The sequence below is a fragment of the Pseudonaja textilis genome, chromosome 2 (assembly GCF_049901715.1).
Source record: "Pseudonaja textilis isolate UNSWEBS1 chromosome 2, rPseTex1.2, whole genome shotgun sequence".
Lineage (NCBI taxonomy): Eukaryota > Metazoa > Chordata > Lepidosauria > Squamata > Elapidae > Pseudonaja > Pseudonaja textilis.
Window position 1 is genome coordinate 83,664,751 of NC_141991.1, and position 25,497 is coordinate 83,690,247.

The following is a 25,497-nucleotide window of genomic DNA, read 5'->3' on the forward strand; positions in this document are numbered from 1 at the left end:
GTGTGCCATTAAATGAAGGATTTTTTTTTTAAAAAAATGCCTGCCAAAGTAAGCAAAGTTAAATTAAATGACCAGCCCAGTGTTTCTCCATCTTTGTCACTTAAATATGTCTTAAGACATCTTAAGATGTCTCTTTTGTACCTTTTTAAAAAGAAACTTTAAAATGGGGAAAGAAGCTAAGAAGTATGACCTAGTAAGTTCCAGAAGTCCTTGGAGGTTCTGAGGTATGGCCTTGGGGGGTCATTGCACATGATCCAAAAGTTGCCCATGGATATTAAATAAATATCTATAAAAGGATAGAACTAAAACAGAGAGCCCGGTGAGATTCAGATAATTCCTAAACTGTAAACAAATACAGTTTATTCAACACAGAGAGGTTTATTCAATATATCGCAGTCAATGAAACATGCTTAATAATCACATAATCTCTAGTAACTTTTTGTACACTGAGCAGAGTAGATGAAAGATAGGAACCTGGAAGATACCATATCTGAAGTCTTGCCAGGGAGATACATCTATGGTGTGGCTTGCTTATTCTTCTTCAGTTGCAATCTGCAGAGGTGATAAAATGTTTGAAGTTTCCTGGAGACATCTGTCTATAACTTTTACCAGGGTGAATCAATTCTGCCAGCCACTTGTAGGACATTCCGTTTTACCTTCATGACACTCTGTGGGAGGAAACTAGAAGGGCTTTCATTTGAATATTATTATTTTTTTTTTACAGGTCAGCCCTTTCTGTTACACGGAATCTGAATCCATGGGGCATTCTACAGCCATTGTCAGTCTCCCCCACTTACAGCAACATCTATCTTTGAATATGTACGTACATAAAATCATCATTAATTTCTTAGGATAACATTTTTGTGTGGCCAGAAGGGGCTATTGCCTAGCAACTACAGCACATGGTCTGAAATTAAGGTTGGGCCAAAATGCCCAAAAGAGACAATACCAGAAGGAATTTAAAAAATAAACCCATGTGCTCTCTTTCCATAAATATGCCATACTATATTTTGTTAAAACTGAGGTAAACATCGTTCTAGAATTACTCTACCTTTATGCCTTAAATTAGCTTCCAAGCACCTGACATGAAATATAAAGCTCACTGTCAGAAAAGACAGATCTTTTTAATTTAAATGAAGAATCATTAGGAATAGCACGTGAATATTATGCCTTTTAAGCTACAGGATCCACAAAACCCTAACACTGTTTGCTGGAGCAGCTAATTACTGCAATGTCATGTGTCAAAGAAATACTGGGATTTGGATGACAGATCTAAAACCCAAAAGAGCTGATGCTGAATCTTAATATGTAATTTCCTGATGCTAATAAACAGTGCAATTATTCCACGTTCAAAGGAAGATGATCTTTTTGTGTGCAAGTGTATGGGTGTTTTAACTCCTTTTGTTCCAGACCGTGTTTTCCTTTCTCCAGTCCGGGATCCTAGCCCAAAGCTTAATCTTGGACTGAATACATCATGTCGATTACACCAACCCTCTTAGAAATGCCATACATATTGCTGGGTAGGGATCCCTTCGGCATTCTTTACAAGTTGTCTGCTCTTAAATCTGATACAATATTCACCAAAGCATTTCAAGTTGCATAACAGAAGCGTTACATAAAGAAGCTTCAGTTGCACTGCTCTGGTTTAGCACAAGGCACAAGAGCAACTCCTGGTGTGGCCTGAAAGCAGAGTGTTGTGTCATATCCTCATTACATTGCATAAATGAAACTATTTTTTTTTTAACCAGTGCTCCTTACATTTCAATAGGTCCGTCGCTTTGCACTCCTATACAGCTCACAGTCCAGATGAACTCAACCTGCAAAAAGGAGAAGGCGTTCGTGTTTTAGGGAAATACCGTGAAGGTTGGCTAAAAGGAATGTCTCTGATCACAGGAAAAGTTGGAGTCTTCCCCAGCAATTATGTTGCTCCGTTTTTCAGGTTTGACCATTGCTATTTATAGATTGAGAGATGTAGTTGAAATTAGCAAAAATATCTGGAGAGGGATTCTTCCACAGCAGGGGGAAAAAATGCCACTGTGGGGCTTGAATTAGTTTAGGATGAGTGAATAAGATTGGGTGGTAGTGTTGCCTACATACATTTAGCTCCTGATGACATGTAACCTTAATGCATCTGCCTGGGACTATTTTGGCCAAAAAGAAATAAAAATCAGTTTGGACTGCTAAGTTTCTTTTTTCTTTTTCCCCTTTCTGGATCTGGAAAATAGTTACATGTTGTAGCTCCTAATTATTATTAGTGTTTTCCTTTTTCTGTAGCATAAAAGCTGAACTATACAGTAGTACCTAAAAATAATATTTTGTAGCTACATGGGAGTGAACAAATCAGTAAGGACTAGTATTTAGATAGTACAGGCATGCTGAGCTTGTATATGAAGGCCAGATGCATAAATGTCTATAAAAAATTTGTATAAAACAATCACAGGTCAGTTGCTTGTATGATACTGAAATGCCATCTAAAGCTTGGTCTTCTTGCTATCCAGGGTTCTCTTTCATTTTATTTTCAATGAATAGCTTATCGTTGGTACGATAGATATAATTGCTTGTTCAAAGGGATTATTAAATCAAAGCTATGCATTTACTAATTGAAACAATACATTTGCTACCAAATGTTGCCATAGATCAACATAAGGCCACAGAAGGACTTGTTTGTTTTTGTTTGTTTGCAAGCAAATAAATAAGAATTGAAGTCTCTGGGTACCACGACGAGAAGCTGATCCAGGAGGAGGCATCCACAGTCAATGAAACTTTTTTTGCAGCATTTGCTATGCGGTGTGCTTTTGTGGGTGATTAAATAACCATTAAGAAACCTTTTAAATGAAAACCTTTTATAATACCTTGAAAATTAAAACATTTCTTTCTATGCCATGAATGAACTGATTAAATGCACAAAGGACTGCCATGGTTGGATAACGCTCAGCATAGATCTCAAGGCAATCCTGGGGATAGAAATGGCATTACAATTATTTCAGTCCAAAAGGTGAAATAGTAAATCACTATTATCTTCTGTAAGATTGCCAAGTTTTCAGAAGACCTGTAGAAGCTCCTACAAAGGCTTGGTTAACCTGCCCATTATTTACTCTTTCAAAACACATATTTTTAAAATGAAGCATATTTATTGTTTAATTCATTCAGGGAAATCTAAACTAAATAACCAGAACACTCAGTAAGAACTGTTATATTTATGGAAATGAACATAACGCTTTTCCCCATGAAAAATGGACCTTGACTATCATCTCTTAACTATCTGTCCTATATTTTTTTTCAAAATTTTGTCTCCTAGAATCCCCAGTAGAAAGCAATGGGGATAAGGAATATTTTAAAAAGATGAGGAAAAATTGGGGGGGGGGGTAGGAAAAACAGTAAGGGGGAGGGGAGAAATAGCTTGTTTACATCCAAGCCTTGTTTATGATGTCCAAATTATAAAGAGTTAGTTACAAAAACTGGTCTATCAAGTCCTGTTAGCTACTTTGCTTACATAAGAGCTTTCATGCTCAGAGATAACTTATTTCTGTATTCTGTATTGTAAGCAACCTTGAATGTTGAAATAAGCAAAACGTTGAGGTATAAATTCAACAATAAATAAATAAAATATATCAGATCAAGCTGGACAAACTGTATGGGAATTATGTTGCCTTCGTGCTATAGCCTTCTGAGAGGTATAGCATATGGCTGTAAGAATGGTTGCTCAATTAATCAAAAAACGATGTAGAGACTTTGGTAAAAGTTCAGAGAAGAGCAACTAAGATGATCAAAGGCCTGGAGATTGAACCATATGAAGAACGGCTGCTGGTTTTGGGTCTGGCTAATCTAAAGAAAAGAAGAATTAGGAATGAGATGATAGCAGTATTTCAGTATTTGAAGGGCTGCCACAAAGAAGAGGAGGTCAAATTAATCTCCAAAGCACCAGAGGGGCAGGACAAGAAATAATGGTTGGAAACCAATCAAAGAGAGAACCAGCCTGGAATTAAGGAGGTACTTCCTAACAGTGAGGACAATTAACCAGTGGAACAGCTTGCCACCAGAAATTGTGGGCACTCCATCACTGGAGGTTTTTAAGAAGAGACTGGACATTCACTTGTCTGAGATTGTATAGGTTCTCCTGCTTGAGCAGGGAGCTGGACTAGAAGACCTCCAAAGTCCTTTCCATCTCTATTCTATTCTAATTTTAATTAAATTGAATCTCAGTCCCATCTAGCACAGCACGAAATATGCCTCTAAACTACAGTATTTATTCCCTTGCTTACTCAGTTATATACTTACAGTATTTTATATCCTATATTGCTTGCTCTCTAAGGACTCCCAGTTGCTTACAAAATTGGACATAAAATCACTAAATAATTAAGTTCAAACATAACTACATAAGCGTACTAATGTCCATATGATGCAGTCATGCTTATTTCCAGAAATCATAAACACTTAACAATAATTAAAAGCTTTGCAGGAAAGCTTGCCTTTCTGAGTTTCACCAGGGACAGGGGTATTAAGATATCTGGAAGGATTAAGATACTCCACAAGGCCGGAGCATAAACTGAAGCACACCAATTTTGTCTCAAAGCCCCCTCCCCTCTAGTTTTACAGAGAGTGGGAATCAATATCTCAACTCACAACGAACACACGATATCCCTTCACCCTGAATTAGCTGAAACAAAAATCAAAGGAAATTTAACCAACACAAAAGGTCTTATCTTTTAGGTTACTCTGAGTTAACGGACTCTAGTGGTGAGGCTAACTAGGAATATTAGAACTTCAGTAAAACTGCATATTCCCCACCCTTTAGTCAGACTATTGAAACAATAAAAATGTATTTTCTACACAGTTTTATTTCACCAGAGAAAATTATTCTTACAATAGTTTGATAATTTAGAGATTTTTTTCATCTTTGGCAGTTCTGAAAAATTAACTCTTGAGTTGTTTTAGTTTATTGTTCCATATATTAAACTTAGATGAAAATATGTCTAAGGTCCTGTATAAAGCTGAAGCTATAGTTAAAAGCATGTGGAGATAAATTCCCTAATGCTCTAAATAGGTTCTGTTTTAATATGAAATCAGCTCAAAGCAGCCTCTCTCTTCTGGAAATAGAAAACGGCTAATATGGATATGCTTAGCAGGCCTGACTATTCAGTAAAAAGTGAGTTACTAAAGCAAACAAGAGTCACTTGGTTGAGATAGATGGCCATAAAATTGAAACAATCAATAAAAATTGTAGTATACTTGTTTTGCATACTCGTAATACTGCATTCCTATTGGACAGATACCACTGCCTAGCGATTGGAAGATAACAGCAGTTCTGACTGGCCGCCTAAGCGAGCTGCGAGCAGCCACTATAAAAGGGGCGGCCGCGGCTCAACTTTAGTTGAAGTTACTAACAGTTAAATAAAGAGCTGAACTCAACTCCGGTCTCGAGTCTACCTTGTTCTGGTGATAGAACACTGGCAACGAGGATGGGATTGAAGGAACAAAGACCGTAAGCACGTGGCAACGGAAGCCGAAAAATCAACGAGATGGCCGGCAACAACTCGCCATCCGCACTGTTCAACCCAGCCGAAGAAGACTGGGAATCATATATTGACAGGTTCCTGATGTTCTTGGAAAGCAACGAACTACAAGGAATCACTAACCACAGGTAGAGAGCCGTATTCCTGATGAATTGCGGTCCGACAATCTTTAAAATGGTGAAGGCATTGGCGAAACCAAATGATGTCAAACAGATGGCATGGCCAGACCTGAACCGAATGCTGAGAAACCATTACGCGCCTGTTGTGTCCAACCTCATTCGAAGACACGAATTTTATAAACGGGATCAACGAGAAGGAGAGAGATTGGAGACTTCATAGCAGCACTAAGGGACACTGGAGGGGCATGCGAGTTCCTCAACATGGATGAAGCCATGAGGGATCGCATAGTCCTTGGATTGAGAGACACTACCCTGCAGAGCAAACTGCTAAATCGACCCAACATTACCATAAATGAAGCCATCACTGAAGCAACCGCAGCTGAGGCAGCAAAAAAATCTGTGGCAAAAATGAAGCAAATGAATACGGCCAACAGTCCAAGCCAGAGCAGAGAAAAGAAAGCAGAAGGTACCCAGAAACATACTACCGCAACCACCCACCATGAAGACATCGAGTCATCAACCAACTCTGAGGAAGAAGATGAAGAGGTAAACAGACCAGTCAGAGCGGAACCGGTGAGAAAGAAGAGGGAGAAAACCTGATTTTCAGTGTGCCGGATGCGGAGGAAATCACCCACGTTCTGAGTGCCATTTTCTGGATGCCATCTGCAGACACTGCAAAAAACGGGAGCACATTGCAAGGGTCTGCTGAAACAAAAAGAACTATAGTCCAAAAAGACGAGGCAGTACCCCCCCACCCAGAACTAAGGAGAAGCCAACCGTAAGTTGTTGGAGCCAGGAAAATAGAAGTCAGTGACTCAACGAGAAGGAAGAAACATATCAGACGATTATTATTGGGAATGCCAGAGCAAATGATACTAAGAAGGTTCAAATAAATATAGATAGAAGGAGAGCCATGTGAAATGGAAGTAGACTCCAGCTCATATCTGTCAATGGTATCATGGAACACAATAAAAAACTTGATACCAGACATACGACGAAAAGAACTCGAAGAGCAAAGCCTGACGATAAAAGACTACCAAGGAAACAAAATTCTGGTAGTTGGATAGGGACATTTCAAGGTAAAATTTAAGAAACACACTGAAATTCTTCCATTGACCATCGTTGACCGAGACCGCCTCAGCCTGCTTGGTTTAGAATGATTTGTGCCCCTGGGAATTAAAGTGACAGGAATCAACAGAGTCACCATGACAGACTGGGAAAAAGACCTGATGGAGGAGTTCCATGACATATTCGACAGGACGTTAGGCAAGTACTGTGGGACCCCTATCTCATTTAGCCTAAACCTGAACATAGCCCCCATCAGGCTAAAGGCCAGACGCATTTCCTTTGTGTTAAAGCCAAAAATCGACGAGCAGCTGAACAAACTCATCACACAGGGGGTGCTAGAGCCAATCGACCATGCAAGATGGGAAACCCCAATTGTGACTCACGTGAAACCAGATTGGTCCATGCGCATCTGTGGTGACTATAAGGCCACCCTGAACCACGTATTGCAGCAGAGCACATACCCCGTTCCAGTAGTCCAGCACCTTTTGCAGTCATTGGGGGAAGGAAATTTTTTTTGCAAAGCTCGATCTCGCACAGGCATATCAACAGTTGCCAGTTGATTCCAAGATGGCAGAGGCACAAACTATCGTAACACATAGGGGGGGGGCTTTTAAATGCAACAGATTACAATTTGGTATCAGCGTGGGCCCCGGCGTTTTCCAAAGCCTGATGAACGCCTCCTCCAAGGACTAAAAGGGGTGGTTCCCTATTTTGATAATGTATTGATATCAGCTGGAAATAAAAAACAACTAAAGGACAGGCTAAGGGCAGTCTTGCAAAAGTTTAGAGAAGCAGGACTAAAGGTCAAAAAAGAAAAATGCCAACTTGCAACAAATCAGGTTGAGTTCCTAGGATATCTTATTGATGAAGCAGGAATCCACCCCACCGGAAAAAAAATACGAGCGATAAAAGAAGCACCCAGACCCAAAAACAAAATGGATTTGCAGGCATTCTTGGGACTCATTAATTTTTATAATGTCTTTTTGCCACAGACGGCACTGCATAGACTACTCGATAAAAAAGCCATCTGGAAATGGGGCTGACAAGAAGAAGCTGCATTCCAAAGAATTAAGGACTTGATTACATCCAAATCTGTATTGATCCAATACAGCGACACGCTACCACTGACTGTCACCTGCGACGCTTCACCATTCGGCGTAGGCACAATACTTAGCCACACACTACCTGATGGCAGAGAGGCACCGATCGCCTTTTATTCCAAAACGTTGTCCAAAGCTGAAAGAAACTACAGCCAACTGGATAGAGAAGCCTTGGCCGCTATCTCGGGGGTAAAACATTTTCATGAATATCTTTATGGTAGGACATTTTCTTTGATTACTGACCACAAGCCATTGCTAGGAATCCTGACTGGAGGCAGGGCCACCCCCAACATCCTGTCTCGAGGATGACTTGCAGCCTACAATTACAAGCTCGTCTATCGACCAGGAAAAGCCATACCCCACACCAACGCATTGAGCCCCTCACCTCTACCAGACCACGACGACAACCCAGCTCCCACCACACATACCCTGCAAATTGAAACGATATTGAACTTGCCCATCACCACATCAGACATCGCAAGGGAAACCACAAAAGATGCACTAATGGCCTGACTCCTGAACTGGGTGGGGAGGGGCTGCCTGGAAAATGACAAAAACAAGACTTTTAAACCGTTCAAAAACCAGCAAACCGAGCTGTCAATTGAAAAAGGATGCATATTGTGGGGGGATAGGGTTGTTGTTCCACGAAAATTGCAAGAAGACGTGCTGAACATGTTACATGAAGGACACTTGGGCATGGTAAAAATGAAGTTTCTGGCCAGAAGCTACGTCTGGTGGCCAGGAATAGCCAAAGACATTGAAACCTGGGTCAGAACATGTAATAAATGCCAGTCATCCAGACCTACCCCCACCCCTTTAGCACCGGTCCTTGACTGGGAGACACCCAGAGGCCCCTGGTCAAGGATCCACATAGACTTCGCCGGACCCACAAAGGGATATACATATTTAATCATCGTCAATGCCTACTCGAACTGGTTAGAGGTCAGCATCATGAGTTCAACAACAACTGAAGCCGTCACTAAACAACTAAAGAAACTCTTCGCCACTCATGGTATACCAGATGTAGTAGTATCGGACAATGGCCCACAGTTCACAGCTTTAGCTTTTGAACAATTCCTTGCAGAACAAGGCATACGACATGTTCTGACAGCGCCAGCTCATCCGGCGGCAAATGGAAGGGTGGAACGCATGGTTCAATACACGAAAGAAGCATTAGAAAAACTTGAAGGAGGTGACATGCAAGACAAAATCAACACCATGCTCACCATTCAACATATAATGCTGTGCATATCAACAAACAAGAGCCCAGCTGAACTTTTAATGGGCAGAAAATTGCGCTCATATTTGGACAGACTACACCCCACCTACAACCCCAAGAAGCCACCAGACTCCTCCAGTAAGTACCGTACATTTATACCAGGAGACCTGGTATATGCGAAAAATCTTACCGGAGACCCGTTGTGGTTACCGGCCACGATAACACAAATCACAGCCCCCTGATCATACCAGCTAGAGACAACCGACAGCAGAACGTGGAAAAGACACATCGACCAACTACAGTCTCGACACATCAAATGCAATACCGACACACCCCGGAACATGGAGCAAACACATCCACAAACCCAATAGACAATAATAATAAAACCAGAGGGGGGGGGGGAACCTTAAATAATAAAGGAAAGGAAAACCCTCCATTAACAAACCACCAACCAGAAACTGAAACCCCAAAAAGAAATAAAAACTACTTACCATTTGGCGAATTTGAAAGAAGAGAGCTGGAGAAGAACCAGGGAAGAAGCAGCCAGGCCGACTCTACCTGCCCAAGCATGCCAGAAGGGAGCAACAACACTCGTCCAACCAAACCAACAAAGCACGGCGGGAGTGGCATGGCTGAATCACCCTTCCAGGAGGTTCCAAAGAGAAGAATGGGAAAGATGGTGAGCCTGTCCGAACCGACCGAGGTCAATGCAGAGACTGAACTGCGCAGGTCAACTAGGACCCACAAAAGCCCCGCCTACTTAGGTGACTATGTCACATAATGTTGGATCAAACCAAGAGGGGAGGGGTGTATTATACTTGTTTTGCATACTCGTAATACTGCATTCCTATTGGACAGATACCACTGCCTAGTGATTGGTAGATAACAACAGTTCTGATTGGCTGCCTAAGTGGTGGGAGTTTTAAATATATGCCATTGTTTGCGAGCCACGAGCAGCCGCTATAAAAGGGGCTGCCGCGGCTCGACTTTAGTTGAAGTTACTAACAGTTAAATAAAGAGCTGAACTCAACTCCGGTCTCAAGTCTACTTTGTTCTAGTGATAGAACAAAAATAAAATAATTCAAAGTAGTAAAGAAATACGTAGGAACATCAAGCATTGGAGAGGTTTATTTTAATAGAATAAATAATTGTAAAACAGAGTTGGAAGGAAATTCCTTGCATTCTCCATTTATGCTACTATGAATTTTCAGTTTACTCATTCATTGATTTGCTTTCCAGTCTCAGCCTGTACTTGAAAAGTATCCTCTTAATCATCATTAACTGAAAAATAAGATAATCTGCCAGTAATCACCTCTAACTGAAAAGTAAAATATAATGTTCTATTTAAGGATGAGTAAAACTGAGCTCATCTTTCCATAAATGCTTCAACAAAGTTTTTGATGTTCTTTTCCTACATTTAGTGGAAAAAGCAAAATAGCTGAGCAAAATGTTGAAATATTCCAGATCTGAATTTGGGAATATTTTTCCCTGTCATTCTTTTAGAAATCAAAGCAATAATTTGTAAAAGAATGTGTGACCCTCCCAGCAATTTTGATAAACTGTGTGTTCAGTTTATGGATAAAAGCCAGTTCTGAGAAGTGTCAAGTTCTCACAATTTAGAGATTCTTAATCTTAATTTCAAGCATGTCTGGATTTCAACTCATAGATCCAAAGTTGATTATTTTAGGTTTTATCCAAAACAACTTCCAGACTTTCCCTTCCCTTCTTCCTTTGTAAACTTTTCCTTAATGATATCACTTGTCTATTTTCCTCCAAGATGAGATTTATAAACACAAATGCAAATGAACCAGTTGTAAAAAATAAAATAACATTAGAAATAGGTACAGGTTGAGAGCACAAAAAGAAAACAAAATCTAACCTTAAATAAAATTTACTGCCTAGTCTCTTTAATCAGAATGGAAAATAGTAGAAGAGAAATTACATAGTTGTTCATGGTGCATCTCAACCATATTATCTAGATAACAAATAAGTTTGAATGGATCTCTCAAGCCTCTATATTAATTTTCAGAGGACAATTTGTCATTCTTCAAAATGGTGTTTCTCGAGATAATTATGTTACGTTTGGATAATTGAATAGTGTAATCCCTGAACATATGAATTGCAGGTAAACAGTGAAAAAAATGACAGGTTTTAGTCTGTGGTTTGAGATGTGGAATGCTCCTACAGCTACCTAACTAACCATGTTATTATTTTATGCATTTCTTCCCTTGTGTTTTATCATGTTAAATTGTTCAGTTTAAACTGGGAACACCAAGGCCACTTTGGGCCCAGAATTATGCTTGCTGATATACACTAAATTTCTTCCCAATAAGGAGAGCCAGTTATTCTTCATTTTTCAGGCACATTTTATTATAAGATGACCTCTAATTACACTCAGGCCCAATAAAGTGAACAATCCAACACAGATCCCAGGAGATTGGAAGCAGTTTTACAAAGTACCTTATCTATGAACACTAATATTATGCATCATCCTTTTGAAATAAGTTCATAATAATCTGACAACTTCAATATTGTGATGAATCATTGTCCCATGATTAAATCATATTTTTTTCAAAGCAAAAGCTAGGCAAGGGAATGTTATCAGAATGGATTACAAGGTAGTTGTTCTTTTCCCCTCTTTTCCCTTAGAAGAAGCACAAATGCTGCTGTTTAACGTTCACAGCAAATCAGGACCACTTAGGTTACTAAAGCAATTCTGCTCAGGCAGAAATTGCTGGCAGTCTCAACAATTTAACAAATGTAAGAACTCTTGTGACCCTGTTGGCCTCGTCGGGAAAAACATGAGCAAAGAAACAATCAGATTTGCACTGCAAAAAAATTTGGAAGGAAAAAGTAGGAAACAAAATAATCGATTGATTTTTATCTTTCAAGATCACTGCTTCCTCAGTGCTTCATCATCAAGCTTTTTTAAAAATAAGCAGTAGACACAACTGTTTGTTTTTGCCAGTTGGGCACCAGAGGTACAGTAGTGCTGGCTATTGGTGTGGGGGAGGTGTTTAACCTTAAAATGTAAATAATGAAAAATTATTATTTAAGAATCAGGCCCAAATTGTTCATCCCTAATGCTTTTTCCCCCCCTTGAAACCAATGCTTGCTTACTGTAGCTTGAAATCTAGTTTGTCAAAGCTCCCATTTGGGGTTACAATAAAGAATCAAATACCAAATTGCATTAGACTAGCCACAGCCTTTATAATGTACAACTGAAGATCAACTGAACCTTGCTTACAGAAGATCAACTGAAGCTTTCCATATTCAAGTGATGTGTTTGTCCCTTCTGAAGCTGTGTTCAAGCATAATTAAACTGCCTCAGGCCTTGGGCAAAGGTTCTGATATAAGCAGGTAGTATTTCCTGTAACTGTTTAAAATTAGCTAGCTGAGCTGCTCTTCAGTTCTACCCACTGCCTGAATATAAATAGTTCTTCCTCCAGAGGGGTCTCCTTTTCAGTTATTAGCATATGTTCTGCTTGTGGACCTCAGTGATGATCCATTCCCACAACCAGGCAAGATTCTGACTAATATCCTGTTTGCGCCTCTTTGTCTCGTGTTTCTGGCATGTTTGAAACATCCCTGTCCTTATAAGTTTTGCCTTAGGGACAATGTCCTCATGAAAATTGTGACTTATGCTGAAGAATAATTCTAGACATGGTGATTTCACAAGCTCATTCTCCCTGACCATTTATTAACTCTTCCAAAGCTTACCACTCCCAGTCACCAAATAGGTCCTTTTTTATGGAAAACTGCTGCAGCTGAAAGGTCCATCTCATGCACTTTTGAAATCTGTTTTTGTGTACTAAAAAAAAATCAAATGATAAACTTTTCTTGTTTTTTTTTCTTTTCCCTCCACTGATATTTTAATTTCTGAGTGATTTACTTGGGTAATAGATAATTTTGGTAATTCTGAATCATTACATAAATTGTTCATCCAGTCATTACCCATCTCCCGCATGTTATTTTACAGGTATTTACTTGCTTGTCTTCAAGTAAATACCTACAGCCTTATAAAGCAGAACTATAGATACCAGTCCCATTATCCATTTCCACCCAATCCAGTAGATAACTTTCTTTTAATTGTATAAGTGCATAGTGGGAAAAATAAATTCTACAAGTAATTGCAGATCTTTGGTGAACAGAATAGCAGCTGGCTTACAGGCTAAACAGAGGAAGAAACATTTGTATGAGGCAGTAGAGCAATAGTAGACTAAAGCCAAAAGCTAAAAAGAAAAACACCTTAAAATATGACTAATTCAAATTATCGGACTCGTCAGTCACAGAAGCATGCAAGCATTCCCATACAATGAATGTGTTCAACCTGCTAAAGGATTTATGTGGTTAATATTTATCAAAGTAGTAACTGCCTGAGTGGATACGCCTGAATAGAACTGCGTATTTCTGAATCTAATTTGTGCAAAATGTCTTGAATTTGAACATTTCTTACATTTGAAACAAGCTACTTTAGTCTCTTAAGAAGTGATCCCATCTTATGTTGATGACGATTCTCAGTCATTCAGGTAGAGTGGTCTGGAAGTTGAGTCATGGCAACTGAACTTCTTGTTGGTTCAAAATATTTCAGTGCTTATCCAAGTCGCTTCTTCAGATTGAGCAAATTGGTTAGAGAGACCCAATAGATGTCCTCCAAGGAGATCATCTAATCTGGATGGGTTTATTAGGTGAGTAGGCAGAGCAATGTTAAGATATAAATGTTCCAACCCCTAAATCCTTTACCTTATTAAGCCTATCCAAATTAGGTAAGAAATTGAACCGCTCTGAAGCACATATTGCCATGTCATCAACTTCCAGATGATCTACCCTTATCTTACTAAACTCTTCAGAAAATAATCAAAACATTACTAGTAAAATCAGAACAAAATGGCTTTCTGTGAAAGTCAGAAATTTCACATGCCATAGTAATTCAAATATTCATAGCTGGGTAGCAGTAGTAATAATAGGCACAAACTATTTATCATTAAAAGATAAATGATCATGTTGTAATCTGCTTTGTGGAAATGAAGAACCTGCAGAATTAACATTACAATTCTCAATGTCTGGAAGAGTGATGGGTGGGAAAATCTGGTGTTTATTTCTTTAAAAAAAAGCTTAAATGCAAGATAAAAATAATCTGCAAAGGTACTTTGGTTCAGAATGTACAAATGTTTGCTGATGTGGGCTGATCTGCATTTTCTAATAAAAAGTAAAAATAAAATTCCTAAATCTGAATTGTGACATATGTTTTCTATGTAAATAACCTGAAAAATATCTGCTTGCTAATGAACCATCTCTCTCCCTCTTCTTTTGCTATCCCAAACAAACAGAAAATCCTCCGGCTTCTCTGATTCAAAGATGCCCTCCCTTTATGCAACTTGGACATTATCCACTTCCTCACTTTCATCCCAGGGAAGCATCTCAGGGAACCGTCCAGGACAAAGCAGACCTTTGAAATCTCTGGCGTCACCTGTGAGGAATCTCTCTTTGCCCAGCGCTTCAGGACACACAGTATCACTGAGAAGAGGACGGAGTAGCAATAAGAAGAGTAAGCCCTAACATGAAAAACAAACAAATGGACCTGCTCCCTAAAGGCAGAGATATGACTAAAAATCTTTAATTATACATTAAAACACAGGATGGATGTAGTAAACATAATAAGCTGGATCAGAAGGGCAGAAGTCTGCCCTACCGAAGACAAGGATGTATTTATACAGTGCCTGGAAAACCTGGAAGGTGTAGGAGGATCAAATGTTTAGACACTTTGTGCCAGATAATTTTGTATGAGGGGAGAAATCAAGTTAAAATTCTATGTCTCCCTGCTATGTTCCAGGTCTTTGTTTAGAGACTGAAGGGATAAAATAAGAAGCGTTAGCAGCCACTTTAAAAATATGATGCTATGTAGTTCTTGGAAACTGAACAGGGTCGTTATTCACTCTGGAACAATATTTATGTAGAATTAATATAGAATTATATTGGCAGAAAATAATCTAGGCACAAAAAATGAGTTTGGAGGAAAATAGTAACTATTATTAGGCATCATAATTGAACATGGTATTTTACAGACCATTATACGCATTTGTTTTAGAACAAATGAAATGCTTAGCAGAATACATTTGGTTCAGTCTTCGGATTAAATGCACAAAGGGTATGAATGAGACTCTTACTAAAAACTCCTTTCTATATGCTTGTTTCTATTTGGGAATTGGTGGGTTATTCAGGGGCCTTTGTATCAGTATCTGAACAGTAAATACTTTCTTCTGCCTTCTTTATTCCTAATGCTTTGGGCATTTGTTTTTCAATTGGGCATTCTAAGGAAAAATTGGTAGAGTCATAAGGAAACATCAAGGTTGGAGCCTTTGAATAGGTCACAATTTTTCTACATTCTGCCACAGAGCAGCATAGTATAGGTGATACTTAGATGCTCCCAATAGCTCTTTTATTTAATCAATCTGCTGCAGCCAGTGCAAAGTAAGACAAATGACAATACAAAAAGGAAAACAAGGCAAATAAAAACTACGTGAGGAAACCAAAGTGGTTTCTACAAATAAAAGAAATGAAATGAGTAATGAAGTGAAGCAAATTCCATGGTCCCATTTACAAAATACATAGTTAGAAAAACATATCTGTGCTTCAATCATTAAAAAGAAATCCTTAGTGAGAGAAGAAAGACAAATACAACTTTAATTGGATGAATATATGCAAGCTCCAAGGCACCTACTGAGTATTTATTTCAGTTGAAACCTTACACAAAATCCCTGCCAAAGCTTGCGTTTGAGTAGGTATTTAAAAAGAGGAAAGTAATATACAGCCATGTCTTCCTCTCTGTCAGACTATTGTTCATCTTAGTCCAATGCTGTCTCCTCTGACTTGTTAAGGTTCCCAGTAAATATTTTTCATGTAAAGTCCAACCTTTCCAGATCTGTGGACTGGCAGCAGTGGCAGCAGTGAGGGAGGAGAGGAAGTGGTTTTGCATGTGTGTGTGTGCTGCTTGCACAAATGTAGCTTCATGCATTTCTTGCCCATCCCTTGCACAATCTAGTTCCCAAGAGGCTGTGGATCGGTACTGAGCCACAGACAGGGGGTTGGGGACCCCTGTCTAGACTATTGAACTTGTGTTTCTAGGATAAAACACTAAGCACTAAGGCAAAAGGGAAAATGAGTGGGATATATCATTTTCCTAGTAGTCGATAGAACGAGAGGAACACAGATGAAGTTGCCTCCTGGGGTTCATTAGTTCAGGAGAGAATGAGCTTCAAATGTGCTTCATGCAAACCATGTGCTTTACTGCAGTGTTAGGTCACCCTTGTAACTTCCTCTCTTTGCTGTCTAGTAGCATGCCACATAGTACTGATCAGTGGTGGGATTCAAAAAAATTTACTACCGGTTCTGTGGGCATGGCTTGGTAGGCGTGGCAGGGGAAGGATACTGTAAAATCTCCAGTCAGAGGTGGTATTTGCCAATTCTCTGAACTATTCAAAATTTCTGCTACCGGTTCTCCAGAACTAGTCAGAACCTGCTGAATACCACCTCTGATACTGATCAGCCCAACGTCTGGAATTCAGTTAAATCCTTCAATTCAATGAATTTCTCCCACCCTTTTTAATATGAATTCTCATAACATGAACTTTCAACCATGTGGCTTGGAAGAGCTTATTGTTATCTTAACCCTCCTCTCTTTAATTATTTGTCATCCCAGGTGGATCTTTACAGAAACCTTTGCAACCAGGAGCCCTTATTCCTTTAACCAACTCTCTTCAGCGACATCCTCCAACTCCAGCACGAACTCAGCAAACTCCAATATATCAATCTATTTCCTCTTTGCCCCGAGGAATTGGCACAGGTGATACAGGAATCAAACTGAGCACTTCTCATAATCCTTCCTTAGGGTTATTGCCACGAAGCGGAACCAGCAGAGCACCTTCTGTGTGTAGCTCAGTCATTTTGGATACCAGTGAAGTCCCAAAGAATGAACTAGCTATGAAACCACCAGTATCTGCTCCACCTTCCATTCTGGTGAAACCAGACACTTTGAAAAACACCACCGAGAAGGTAATAATAGGGTCTATCCCTGAAATAATAGAGCCATAGTTGTCAAATGTTAAGAAAATACAAACTGTTGGCAATTCCTTTTATGAAAATTTTGTGATATATGTTAAAATGTTGGGACCAACAGCCACATTTGGCCTATTAGCAATAGCACTTAGACTTATATGCTGCTTCACAATCTCTGCAGCCCTCTCTAAGTGGTTTACAGAGTCAGCATATTGCCCCCAACAATCTGGGTCCTCATTTTATCAATCTCAGAAGGACAGAAGGCTGGGTCAACCTTGAGCTGGTCAGGATCAAACTGCTAGCATTGGGCAGATTTATCATGCAAGACAGCATTCTAACTGCTGTACCATCAGGGCTCTTCTTTTTCTTTTGGAAAAAGTCTAAATTTAAATTAAATATAGTTAACACGTTTCCCTCATATCTAATGATTTCTCCTCTTCTAATCACATTAAGAATTCATCGTCATTCATGATTTCTCAGGAAGAAGTTTTCAATCAAAAAGACACTATCTTATTTTTTCAGTAACAGCACCAAGTGTACAACATACAGTCTGTTTTCCCAACATACATGAAATTGTCCTTATTCCTGAAGATTATACTTTGGAGTTAAATATGTTCAAGACTGAAGTTAACTGGAATTAATAAACATTTATAAATAGTAATTACTAATATAGTACTATAATGCTGATAATGTACATAGCATAATTTAACATTCAGCTAACTTCACAAATATTATTTCAGCGTTCTTCAGAAGAGCATTGTAGGATAGACTGATTTTATTTCCATATTAAATCAAAAGAATGATTTTACATAAATCTGCTTAAGAGTTAGTATTCTGTTCTTCCTAATCCACAGCACAGTTTCTCTTCCATGCAAAGAAGGGCTTTTCTCGGCTACTGATCTCTCTTACTGTAATTCAGCTATAAATGGCTCAGTAGTTGTGTAGAAGACTCACGTAATGTACCTCTCAGAAATGTTTGCTTCCTTACAAAAACATTCCAAGACAAAGCTAGTTCTATAGAAACAACCATTAACTTGCCTTTCAAATTTCTGTTCAGTATGCTAAAGAATTACAGATAATATTTTATGAGCACTAAGGTAACTTGTCTTTTCATATTTTTCTAGGGAAATTGTAGAACAGAATTTACTTTGCTTGTTTGGGAATATGTTTATACAGTGGCATAGCAATATTTCTGGAAGCCTTCTGGGAATAAATTAACTCCAGATTTCTTCATTCTATTTTCAGCAAGTGAAAACAGTTCGATTTCAGAACTACAGCCCACCACCGTCTAAGAAACATAATTCTGTATCTTCACTGAACCCTTCCAATGGCAAGCCTGAACAAGGAGTGATTACAGAAGCAATACAACCAGAATCAAACATCAAGAGCCCTGAAATATCAGCTTTGTATTCCCATCGCATTATCTCTAGTTCAGTTCATCAGAAGAGAATGTCACATCACAAGACCTCGCCACTGGATCTTTCTAGCCAAACTGGTCATCCAACCTTTCCTACAAAAAAGAATTATAATAGCATCTCTGAGAATTGAGGAATTTAACCTTCTTTAATTGGCTTTGTTTTGGACATGCATTATTACTCATTGTTTGTAAGGATCAGCAACCAGATGGGAGATAAGTTCTAGATCTGACCTGCTACCTTTTAAAATGTTTAAAATTTACTAATGGGCTCAGCCTCTTTAGGAGCCTAGAATCTCACCGATGATTACAAGATTTCACCAACACTATGGGAAGTTCTTTTTTATGTGGCTCAGAAGTAAACGTTATGCTGCATGAGCCCGCAATGTTCTTCAGATGCAAAAACTATCCCAATTGTAGTGCCAATTCTGTGATCACTGTTAGATCTAAAAATAATAAAGGACTAGGAACATGAAACCAATTCAAAATCCATATTGCTCTAAGTTCAAAATCTTTACAATTCATTTGTAAACCAGAACAAAGAGAGTTTTGTTTCACTTTGCTTTGTTTTGTTTTGTTTTGTTTTATATTCCAACCTGTTTTAAGCATGGTTTAGCCACCATCCTTCCCTTACATCTTTTGAAACTGAACTAGCACATCTTTCTTATACCTTAACGTTTCCATTTGCACTTTCCATTTATGTTAGAATTCAGAATGGTTATTTTTTTAGAAATTAAAAATCATTCTTGGCTTCAAAAGCATTCTCTCCAAGGGAGGTGATGGAATAAATTCCCTGAGCAATTCTCACTTAATAGGAGGACCTATGAGCTTTTTCTTTTCCCTGCACACAGGTTCTCACTTGCACAATGATTGATGGAGACCAACCTCTCAGATTCTCCCTGGCTACCTAGCCTCAGCAATAAATAGAATCAGAAGTCTATCACATAAACTAGCTGACTGATGTTTAGAGTAGCGCTGTATACGCCGTTTGATTTTGTTCCCTTTATTAGTTCAAAGGTTGTGCATTCTAGCCTGAAGTAAACAAACAAGTTTTGTCATTGCTCCTGCGGTGTCATTTCAATAAATGTTGGAGCTAACAGTCTTGCATGGTTGCATAGAACCAATGAAACCAATGCAACGCTGGATGTCTGTAAGTGGCATACAGTGTAAGGAAAGTTTTCAAGAATAAGCGCATGTTCATCTTGATGTCTTGCCAAGGGCAAAATAATGTATTCTTCTAGAGCCATATCCTAACTGCCTCTAAATGTATGGAAAGTAAGAAAATGTTCCGGTATTCCACAAATAGAGCAAAACAGTAAATCAAGAGATTAATATTTGATTCCAGACCAATTCATGTCTGGAAAAAAACACTTTAGTTTGCGTTCTAAAGGAGCAAAAAAAAATCCCAAAAGCTGCACCCCAGATTTGACACACCTGCCGATATATAGAAGAGTTACTCCCCAGATATGAGATAGGTTGTTAACCTATAAAAGAGGTTGGACCCTGGAGTTCCTGTGAGATGAGCACAATTCTCTGATTCATTGGGATTCATAGTCCTAATAATCTCCCCTGTTTACAGTTCATTCTGGAATTACCAGAATGCACTACCCAAAAGACATCATAGAATGTGCAAAACAGAGGCAGAATTGCTCCCCTTCTTGAGTTTATCGATGGTATCTGTCTACAAGTGCTATTTCTAAACATGGACATCTCTAGAGGACAAGGGGGCACTGCATAAAGTTCTCTGAATCTTGGCTTCTGGCAGCTACAAGCTCTGCTACTAGGTGCCTCAGTTCAGAAATGTGTTGGCCCCCTCCTACAGAGCATCTCACAGGACAAGGAGGAGTCACAAAACTTCCGGTTTTTCCTTGTATTATGTAAGGTCTGGGTAATGCCTGCAAAGAGCTGCCCTGAGAGAGTGACCTGTTTCTTGTAAATAATTTGTAGAAAGGGCTTGCAGCAATTCATTTAGTGACTGTTCAAAGTTACAACAGCACTGAAAAAAATGACATGACCATTTTTCACAGTTACAAGCTTTGTAGCATCCCCATGGTCACGTGATCAAATTCAACCAGTTGCTTGGCAACTGGGTCATACTGGTATGACCATTGCTCTGTCCCAAGGTCAAGTGATCACTTCTTGTGACCTTCTGACAAGCAAAATCAATGGGGAAGCCAGACTCACTTAACAACTATGTGACTAACTTAGTAACTGGAATGATTCACTTAACAACTGTGGCAAGAAAGATTGTAAAATGGGGCAAAACTCACTTAACAAATGTTTCACTTAACAACAGGAATTCTGAACTCAGTTGTAATCATAAGTCACGGACTACATACATACACACACAGAGTATGTAAATATATATTTATTTTCTCTCTCTCCCTCTCTCTCTATCTCTCTCTCGCTACTAATGCAAGTCTGATTAGCATCGTGGTGTGTGTACTTATGCCATTTCGTGTTCTTGGTTCTTACCAGGGTTGTTAGATATGCATGCAATTCTCAGCCCATTTCATTTTGCCTTCCTTCACCCATTTCATAAAGCTGGCCTTCTTTTAGAAACAAGACATACTACATGAGCAAAACTCCATGGAAAAAGCCCTTCGACAGAGCAAGCTTAGATTTAGAATTCATTAACTTAATGCACTGCCGACCTCAGGGGGGAGAAATGGCGACGTGAAGCAGAGCCAAAACCGCAGTGGAATAAAGTCACTTACTTTCAGTTGAATTCAACTCACAGGGTGGTTATTGTGGGAAAAATAGGAGGGGAAAGGAATATTACGTATGCTCACCTTGAGTTTTATATGAAAAAAGGCAGCATATTTTAAAAAAAAAAAAACTAAAGGAGAAGGGAAAAAACCTAGTTAAAGGAGAAGGACACTTGCATTTGACTTTCTGATACAGAATGAAGGAAAATATTTTAACATTTGACATATTCAAGGATATTTTTGACCAAACGCTAATTTTAAGAGCATCTGCATCTATAGATAAACTCTGTTTAAAAGATATTATGGAAGTGGAACAAGTTTTACTAGAGAAGGCTGAGATTGATCTGAAAATAGATTTTTAAAATGACAGGCTTCAAGAATGATATGGAAAAAGAGGCTGCACTGGACATACAAAAGAAACAGCTAGGGTCTTAATAATTAAAAATATATACAAATAACAAACCAAAAGAGTCACCTGAATAACTTTCTTATGTTGGATTTACAAAAGACATTTGTTAAAGCTTTGAAGAATTGTGTACGAAGGGACAATGAAAAAAATGAAAATAAATCGATTCTAGGACATTATTTGAAGGGATTAAAGATCAAGATTGTTAAAAGGAAGAAATACAAAGTTGGCTTATTTGATCAAGGTTAAAATAGGTAGATTGTTATCTCTGATAACCCATAAGGGACTTTTGCTAACCAGGACTGAACAATAAGGCTTTAAAGATGTGTTTCTAAATAAGAGATGGTTATGGGGAGAAGAGATCATTTGTTGTATTTTAAAAGTAGGGGATAAGCTATTAAAATAGTTTATATTTATGATGAACGGGGAAGTCATTTCTTTACATAGTTATTTCTTTTTCCTTTCTATTGTTTTAATTTTTTCTCCCTTTCCTGATTTTTCTTTTTTAGTATGTCTTAGTTTTTAACCTTTTTATTTTAATAAATTTTGATAAAATCACAATTAAAAAAATAAGCAATCAACATGATGCATGGGAGGTAGCTTCATATGATCCAGAATTTCCTTCCAATGCAAACAGAGAGTGCACAACAGAGAGAAGCAATTTGTATTGTGGACACAGAGAGAGGCCAAGAGTTGCAATTCATTTCCTCCCTTTTAATGTCCCAATCCATATCAGAACATGCCTGGTGTTTATTCTATAAGGGAAAAAAGCCATCACTACTGGTACAAAAAGTATCACTTCTAATCTGATTCAACGATTAATAAACATTCTGAAAGAGGAATATATTAACCTCTTTTAAAACACACTGGTCGCAAAGACATTCCTGAACAGGCAAGGATAATCATGCCTCCCACAAGAAGCATCTAATCACCTAATTGAACTCTCTTCTAAAACTGAATCCTTCTCAGAAGGCATCATTAGTTGGGGTGGTGGGAGGTGTCTATTTATGCCTTCCTCATATGGATGCAAATACACATTCATGAGACACACTTGTGCCAAAAATAACCACTGCTTGAGAATGTGCAGATAAAGTTGCTGGTGAATGCTGTATTCAATGAAAACGGTGGTGGGAAGATGCCAGCTGTAAAAGCGATCCAGAAAAATCAAAAACCGGGGCTCACATATCAGAGCAATAGGGAATAGAGACAGTAGGGAACAGAAAAGGGGGGAAAAACAATTTTCATCCATTTACATTAATGTGCCTGTTTTGAAAAAACGGAGGTAGCTGATTTGATGATAAAGGGGTTTGCAGAGCCAGAGGGACAGTTTGGCTGCATCCAATGAGACTCCTGGCCCAAAGATCTGACAGCCTTGATGCAAAACCATGACCGGCTTATGATTACTTGCCTTTTTAAGCAGCAGAAGCCTTGGCATAGAGAAAGCTTTAGCTCATTATTTGCTGCTGTAATTGTTTTGCAAAGGAATTGTTTGAAAACAAAGGGAAAAACCTTTCCAATCCAACAGAAGCAGCTGTTTGGAGGTAGTGCTATGGCTCATATCAAGGCTAAACCCATTGCCTACCTCAACTGTGCATTGGCTCAACTGCCAAAGACATGAAGCTATAACTAAGGGATATGGGATGAAGGGGAAATAGCCATATAGACCAATACATACAAGCTGAAGCCAACACTTGATTTCAAAGCAAGGAAGACTGAGAACATTCAGCATCGATAGCAGGATTTTGAAATGTTAGGCAAAGACACTCAGAACTGAATGGTGTGCACTTCAATGTAGCATGTTGTAACTGGTGAGCATCAAAAGGTGTGAGGGGGCAAAAAAGAGAGTCCCACATCTGAAAGATTCTAGGCCACTTCCCAATAAAGTTTTGGGATTGAATTTACCTGACAGCAGTGTTGTGGAGTGGCGGAATAACCTGAGGCAAACACGGAGCGAACTTCAGCTTTTACTTTATTGTAGCAATAAAGGGTTGCCGCGGCTGCTGCGCTAACAAGGTAGCCAGCTGGCAGACAACAGCTGATGCCGTTTGACAGCTCCCTTTTATAGCTGGCTATCAAACGGCATCAGCCAATAGGAATGGTCCGTGTTCCCACTGGAAACATGGACCGGAGTGAAGACTTCAGCTCAGTCTTTTCCAAACACCACACTCCTTTCCCCCAGAACGGAGCATGTGTAGTCCTTCAGATAACTCGGGAGCTTTTGCAGGCGGCCAGATCTTCCAAGTCCTGACGAAGCTGCTGCTGGAAGGAACTTTTCTGCTTGCTGGGCAACTTCTGGTGCCGACAAAGCTGGCGTCTCGGCTTCAGGCATTTCTGGACGAGGGACAGATGGCTGTTCAGGTAGGCTTGCGTTCCTGTCAGATCCAAGGGAAGTTTCTTTGGGCACTGGCGGTTTCTCTGTTGCAGGAACGTCTTGAGGGCCATCTGCAGACACACTCCAACACCTTCTAAGCTGATCGATATGGCGGCACCAGATGTGCCCATCTTGCAGTTGGACCCTGTAAGACTTAGGACCTGTTACCACCACAATTTGCCCAGGCATCCACAAAGGGTGTCCCGCATAGTTCCGGGCATAGACCTGGTCATTCTCAGTGAATTCCCTTGCCTGGCTTTTTGACCCTAGGGGTGTGACTGGGGCATAATGCAGATGGAGTCTGTCTAGGGTGGTCCTCAGACGTCTACCCATGAGAAGTTCAGTGTGGTGGCACAGGGAGTTGTGTGCTGGGTCAGGAGATACTTAGCAAGCCTAGAGTGGCAATCTATAGGCCCAAACCTTGCCAGATGGTCTTGAGGGCCATCTGCAGACACACTCCAATGCCTTCTAAGCTGATCAATATGGCGGTGCCAGATGTGCCCGTCTTGCAGTTGGACCCTCCTTAACAGATCTGACTGCCCTTTCAGCCAGGCCATTACTGGCAGGATGAAAAGGAGCTGCAAGTATGTGCCTTATTCCTAGGTTGGCTAGGAAGACCTCAAACTCACAGGAAGTAAACTGGGGGCCGTTATCAGACATGATGGTGTCAGGGAGGCCATGGGTAGCGAATATCCTTGATAGAGCCTTAGTGACAGCTTCTGAAGTTGTGGTGATCATCAAGGTCAGTTCTACCCATTTAGAAAAAGAGTCAACCATCACCAGGAATGTACGCCCATGAACAGGGCCAGCCAGATCAATATGCACCCGGGACCCGGGACCAAGGGGCCACAGAATCTTCCCACCTGCCTGGAGTGGATGTGGGTGGAGCAGGTCTGGTAGCTTGGCATGGCTGACAAGCATTCACCCAACTTGTAATCTGAGCATCCATGCCTGGCCACCATACATAACTGCGAGCCAGGGCCTTCATCCTGACAATGCTGGGATGGCCCGCATGCAGGACCTTTAAAACTGAGTCTTGCAACTTGGAAGGGATAACTGCCCTCATTCCCCAAAGTAAACAGCCTTGCAAAGAAGATAGTTCTTGCTGGCGAATTTTGAAAGGCACAAATTCAGGGGCATAAGGAATTGCTGCCCCCCCCCCCCTTCCCACCCAGTCAAGAACTTGGGTGATTACCTTGTCCCTGGAAGAGTGGGCAGCGATATTGAGGACAGTGATGGGGAGTTTGAGATCATTGATCTGGAAAACAGCATTAGTTGGTGCAGGATCCTCCACAGGAACAGGCAGGGGGCAGCAACTAAGAGCATCAGCATGGCATAGACTCTTGCCAGGTTGATGAACCAGTGTATAGGAATAGGCAGCCAGAAATAAGGTCCACCTGGTCATTCTTGGAGACAAAATCTGAGGAGTTTGTCTTTCACCAGACAGAAGGCCTAACAGAGCCTTGTGATCCGTGATCAACTCGAAATAGTGTCCATATAGAAACTCATGGAATATTTTGACAG

At 39.7% G+C, this 25,497-nt stretch overlaps 1 protein-coding gene across 3 annotated transcripts in view; it reads left to right on the forward strand.

The window, feature by feature from the left end:
* The window catches only part of SH3RF2 (SH3 domain containing ring finger 2), a 97,579-nt gene extending 75,921 nt beyond the window's left edge, over positions 1-21,658 (forward strand). For all 3 annotated transcript variants that reach the window (XM_026696412.2, XM_087924480.1, XM_026696411.2), the window contains exons 6-10: positions 725-819; positions 1,769-1,939; positions 14,350-14,567; positions 16,719-17,071; positions 18,320-21,658. In XM_026696412.2, the coding sequence (XP_026552197.2) occupies positions 725-819; positions 1,769-1,939; positions 14,350-14,567; positions 16,719-17,071; positions 18,320-18,622 (1,140 nt within the window). In that variant the 3' untranslated portion in view covers positions 18,623-21,658. The remainder of the gene's footprint in view (positions 1-724; positions 820-1,768; positions 1,940-14,349; positions 14,568-16,718; positions 17,072-18,319) is intronic.
* The last annotated feature ends 3,839 nt before the right edge of the window (positions 21,659-25,497 follow it).